The following is a 6,244-nucleotide window of genomic DNA, read 5'->3' on the forward strand; positions in this document are numbered from 1 at the left end:
TTTGTATTTTGCTTTTCTAGTTTCACTAATGACACAAACATGCTATAAAATGAAAATCCAGAAATTCACATTAAAAAAGTATATTCTGAAATGAAAGGCAAGAACAGCATTTTACATATAAGAACACTGTTATGACCGGATTAAGAAAATATGGCACATATACACCATGGAATACTATGCAGCCATAAAAAAGGATGAGTTCATGTCCTTTGTAGGGACATGGATGTAGCTGGAAACCATCATTCTCAGCAAACTATTGCAAGAACAGAAAACCAAATACTGCATGTTCTCACTCATGGGTGGGAATTGAACAATGAGATCATTTGGACACAGGAAGGGGAACATCACACACTGTGTCCTATTGTGGGGAGGGGGAAGAAGGGAGGGATAGCATTAGGAGATATACCTAATGTAAATGATGAGTTAGTGGGTGCAGCACACCAACATGGCACATGTATACATATGTAACAAACCTGCATGTTGTGCACGTGTACCCTAGAACTTAAAGTATAATAATAAAATTAATTGACCATAAAAAAAGATTACTTGATCATAATAAGGTTTAATATTGGGTAGAGTGATTCCTCTCCTTTTATTCTTCTTTGTCAAGATTGTTTTAACTGTTCCATATAAGTTTTGGAATGAGCTTGTTTCTATTTGCCAAAACCTTGTGGGGCTTGTAGTAAACTAATGCATCAATACAGGGATAGTTGATATATTTACTATATGGTCTGTTGATCCTTGAACCTGGTGTCTCTCTTTGTTTAGTTTTTTAAAAAACCTTCTTTCATTAGCATTCTATAATTTCAGCATGTTTTGTTAAGTATATACCTACTTTTTTTTTTTTGGAGGGGAGCAACTGTAAATGGTATTGCATCATTAATTTCAGTTTCCACATTTAATTGATGTAATTTTTGTGTTTATTGATTTTTATCTTCTACAACCTTACTAAACTCATTCATCAGTTCTAGATGTTTTGTTGTTGTTGTTGGGGTTTTTTTGTAGGTTCCAGGAGATTTTCTATATAGCCAATCATGTCATCTGTAAATGTGGACAGTTTTTTTTTTCTCTCTTGTTTGTGTGCACTTTGTTTTTATTGCCTTATTTTAGTATTTAGAATTTCCAATACTAGGTTGGATAAGAGTGGTGAGAGCAGATGTTCTTGCTTTGTTTCTGGCTTTATAGGGAAAGCATTTTTAGGCGTCTATGTTAAGTATGATGTTAACTCTAGATTTTTTGTAGCTGTTCTTTATCAGTGGAGGAAGGTCACTCCCATTTCTATTCTTTGTCTCCAATTTTCTTAGAGTTTTTTTCTCATCATGAATGGGTGTTGGATTTTGTCAAATGATTTTTCTCTATCAATGACAATATGATTTTTTTCAGCTGTTGCTATAATACATTGCATTAATTGTTTTTCAAATTCTACAGCAGTTGCATACCTAGAATAATCTCACTTGGTCATAGTGTTATAAAGATAAGAGATTAGGAAAACTGCTAGGAGCCGTGGTTCACACTTGTAATCCCAGCACTTTGGGAGTTCAGGAGCTCCCAGCACTTGAGCTCAGGAGTTTGAGACTAGCCTGGGCAACATGGTGAGACCTCATCTCTGCAAAAAAATACAAAATGAGCTGGGCGTGGTTACATGCACTTGTGGTCCCAGCTACTTGGGAGTCTGAGGTGAGAGGACTGCTTGAGCCTGGGAGGCGGAGGTTGCAATGAGCTGAGATCATGCTGCTGCACTCCACTCTGGGCAACAGAGCGAGACTCTGTCTCAAAAAAAAAAAAAAAAGAAAAGATAAGATTGGGGATACTACAGTGAAAACAGGTGTTTGGAGAGAAGACCGAATGGATAAACTGAATCGATATTAAGAAAATAAGAGAATTCTGTAAGGTAACTGAAAAAGCTGGCATTTTATACACTGAAGTCATAATTGCTGTCTTTTAGAAGTTAGAGATAATAAGAATTTGAGTTTAGAGTCAAAAGGGTCAGCCTCCATCAAATATTAATATTCTAATCAAAGAATTACTTGGCCGGGTGCAGTTTCTCACACCTGTAATCCCACCACTTCGGGAGGCCGAGGTGGACAGATCACGAGGTCAGGAGATCGAGACCATTCTGTTTAACATGTTGAAACTCCGTCTCTACTAAAAATACAAAAAATTAGCCGGGTATGGTGGCGGGCACCTGTAGTCCCAGCTACTTGGGAGGCTGAGGCAGGAGAATGGTGTGAACCCGGGAGGTGGAGCTTTCAGTGACCTGAGATCGCACCACTGCACTCCAGCCTGGGCAACAGAGTGAGAGACTCCATCTCCAACAAAAAATTATTTAACTTTAGGATACTCTAATAATCAAAATTGATAGTGACTTGTGAACAGATAGATCACTTGAATAGTATAGAGCCCAGAAATAAATCCAAATGCTTCTAGGGGAGTTTAGTATATTATAAACATGACATTTGAAATCAATGAGGAAAAAAATCATTTGCAGCTCACCCCACCGTAGGCAGCAGGAATAGGAAGTCACTGGCAGAATAAAAAGATGGTAAGGACAGAGCAGAATTGTAGAACAGTACATTTCTTGCTTCCCCACTTTTCAAAGTATTTTTTGCTTTTACACAAGTATAAATGTACTCTTGTTTTCTAAGTGTATACTAATTCTTTTTTCTCTTTCTTAGATGAGTGAAAAAAATTAAACCTTTAGAAAAAGAGTTGTAAAAAAAGCCTTCGCTGCATGTGGGGGAAGTGATAGCACAGAATAGACCGGAGAATAGCCTCCTGGAGGAGACCCTGCGCTGTGACCATGCTGTCCGGATGGGTACGGGGCTCTCTTCTGCAAAGTGTTCACTTCTGTGCTTTTTCTATTGTTCCATTTCATAGAAAGATTTGGGGTGATGTTTCTTTTCCCTCAACTTTTTATTTTAAAAACTTGCAAACACAGAAAAATTGATAAAATAATGCAGTGAACATCGGTATGCTATTTAACTGGATTCAACAATTAACATTTTGTCATATTTGTTTTCTCTCCTCTGTGTATGGAAGATTGTATATGTGCCCTTTTTTCCCCTGAATCATTTCAAAGTAAATTGCTGGTATCAGAGTATTTCACTGTTAAGTACTTTCGCAGATATCTTCTAAGAACCAGGACATTCTCCTATATAATCACAATACCATTAATCCACCCCAAAAATTTAGCATCAATACACTAATGATACCTACTGTATAGATGATAACAGGCTTTCTTACAGTAATCTGTTAAGAAGACTTGCATCCTGTCACTGTCCACTGATTAAATTTTGAACTCTAACTTGAAACCCTGGTCATCTCATTGCCTTCTTTCTTACACCCATTAAGTCAAAATGAGCTCTCATTTTATTTCGATGGAAAAGGGGGGAAGAGTCCCTAGGTACCTGGGATAAAGTATGAGCACTTACTACCACACGTATTCTAGTTCTGTAGTTTTCAAACTCCAGGGAGCATCTCAAGGCTTATGAAAGCACAGATACCTGTCCCTCTTCCCCACTTTCTGATTCAGGAGGTGTGGGGCTGGCCCAGGAATTTGCATGTCTAACAAGTTCCCATGTGTTGCTGATGCTGAGGGTCTAAGGACTACAATGCATGAATCAGTGGTTTAGTGGATATCTACCTAATGAATACATGTTGTATTTCCTTTAGCACCTGTGTTTACAGAGGAAACACCTTTCAACTGGAAGATATTAAACAGAGCATAAGAGATCAGGTCAGTAAGAATTAAATTTAACCTAATTGAAATGTCACTGAAATGTTTAGAAATAATATGACAGGCCAGACACAGTGGTTCATGCCTGTAATCCCAGCACTTTGGGAGGCCAGGGCGGATGGATCTCTTGTGGTCAGGAGTGTGAGACCAGCCTGTCCAAGATGGTGAAAACTCCTCTCTACTAAAAATGCAAAAATTAGCTGGGCATGGTGGTGCGTGCCTGTAGTCCCAGCTACTCGGGAGGCTGAGGCAGGGGAATTGTGTGAACTCAGCAGATAGAGGTTGCAGTGAGCTGAGATGCGTTATTGCATTCCAGCCTGGGCAACAGAGTGAGACTCCATCTCAAAATAAATAAATAAATAAATAAATAAATAAAATAAAAATAAACGGAAGTTGGGGCAGCTTTGTGTACTGCACATCCTGAAAATGGGCTGATTTCCCTCAAGAGGCAGGGATTTAAACTCTCTAGCCTACATGGGATATGGATAGGAGAAAAAAGAAGAAAAAGAAAAGAAATGTAAACATAAATAAATGAAAATAACACTTTTCCCTAGTTATAAAGGAAATCACATTCCTTTTTAATAATTTGGATGACAAAATATAAAGAAAAATCGTTAATTTTGCCACTCAAAACATTCTGGTTTGTTACTTTTTATACATATAAACATTGTAAAAAGTAGAATTATAATGTATGGTCCTTTGTCACTTACTGTATTTTAAGCATGTTTCTGTGGCAGAAATATATCCTGGCATCATCATTTTTAATAGCTGGATGTATGTTAAGTGACTCATTGCCACCCCAGAGCTGAATTTCCTTCTATGTACATTTTAATGGAATCGAGTAATTATTTTTGCACTGAATTCATACAATAGAATTTCTAGAGGGAAATAATGTAAAATAGTTTTAAGATTTTTAAAAGAAATGTTCAAATGATCCTCTAGGAAAATAGTCTCAGTTTATACTCCCAGCAACAGGGACAGAGCTCCAGGTTCCCCCTTCCATTTGTCATCTTTGCTGGTCTTTAGGCAGAAAATCTCATTGTTTTCATTACATTTCTTTGATTTCTAGTGCTTTTGAATCTTTTTCATATGCTTATAGGCCATTTTTATTCTTGTGGGAAGTGCCAGTTTCTCCTTTGCTGATTTTTCTGCTGGAAATCATTCATTTTTTTCTCTGAGTAATTTAAAATTTTTCTTTATCAGCTAAGGATACAAACTTTTAATCTGTCATTGAGGTTACAAAGACTTTCTCCCAGTACGTAATTTGTCATTTTGCTTTATTTTTCGCTAGCCAAGCACCAACGTCACATTTCACTTAATTTTTATCCTGCTGAATGAAAACATTTTAACTTAGTGATTTTACTGGAAACAGGAGCAGGACAGAATATCTAGATCTCACTCTGTCATCTCAACTGGAGTGCAGTGGCACGATCACAGCTACTGCAGCCTCAAACTCCTGGGCTCAAGTAATTTTTCTCACCTCAGCCTCCCAAGCAGTTAGGACTACAGGTGTGTGCCGCCATACCCAGCTAATTTTTAAATTTTTCTGTAGAGATGTGAATTCGCTATGCTGCCCAGGCTGGTCTTGAATTCCTGACTTACCCCACCTTGGCTTGCCAATATGCTGGGAGTACAGGCGTGAACTGCTGCTCCCGGCCAAGAGCTTACTTTTGTTTGCTAGTGCTATTCTTGGTATCTTTTTGTATTTGAGGCTTTCGTACTAGTGCTGAAGTATTACACTCACCATCTGAGGTTTACAGGACTTTTAATATCGAACAGAGGGAACTGTTTAGTTTTGCATCTTTGCAGGTATACAAAATGTGCCTACCAGGACTCTGCTTTATATCCATTGAAAAGCAGGAAGTAATGCAGTAAAACTTTGCCTGGCTAGAGGCTTTGGGAGAATGGAGTGTTCTGGTTTAATTCTATTAACTTGGAAAGATGAAGGTGAAAAAAATTCAAAACTTTAATTTCCTGTTGAATGCAATGGGAAAATATAGCCAGTGATTCCGCTTTTCTTCTCTAGTAAGTTTGGATCTACTTGGTCTTTTATCATAGAACTCCTAGTGTGCCTGAGTCTTACATTGTGAAGATCCTTTTCTACAATATTAGATGTAAGATGACATAAATGGTATTGGATGAGATCAGGCTGGATGAGAACTGATACCTGTAAATACACTTTTTAGAAGAAATCTCTGATTGCCACTCACTTACTTATTGAACCTATAAAAGTAAAACACATTGGCTAGAGGGTGGAAGTAGGAAGGAGATTATGTCTTTTAATTGCATGTCATTGTTTCATATCGAGACAGAACATATAGTATCTCTGGCTTTGGACCTACAGAAGGAAACACATTTTTCTACCTGCTGTATGCCAGCGGTTCCTGAACACCTGGAGGGCTTATTGCAGCGTGGATTGCTGGGCCTTACTCCAGAGTTTCTGATTCATCAGGCCTAGGGTGGGCCTGAGAATTTACATCTATAAGACATTCCCAGGTGCTCCTGGTC

General features: G+C 38.0%; 1 protein-coding gene across 1 annotated transcript in view; it reads left to right on the forward strand.

Moving 5' to 3' along the window:
• Positions 1-6,244, forward strand: part of MPHOSPH10 (M-phase phosphoprotein 10) — a 95,754-nt gene that overhangs the window by 15,252 nt on the left and 74,258 nt on the right. Inside the window, 3 exon segments of the mRNA XM_026448039.1 lie at positions 2,681-2,815; positions 3,673-3,690; positions 3,693-3,736. Of these exon segments, the coding sequence (XP_026303824.1) occupies positions 2,681-2,815; positions 3,673-3,690; positions 3,693-3,736 (197 nt within the window).

Source organism: Piliocolobus tephrosceles, chromosome 6 (genome assembly GCF_002776525.5).
Source record: "Piliocolobus tephrosceles isolate RC106 chromosome 6, ASM277652v3, whole genome shotgun sequence".
Lineage (NCBI taxonomy): Eukaryota > Metazoa > Chordata > Mammalia > Primates > Cercopithecidae > Piliocolobus > Piliocolobus tephrosceles.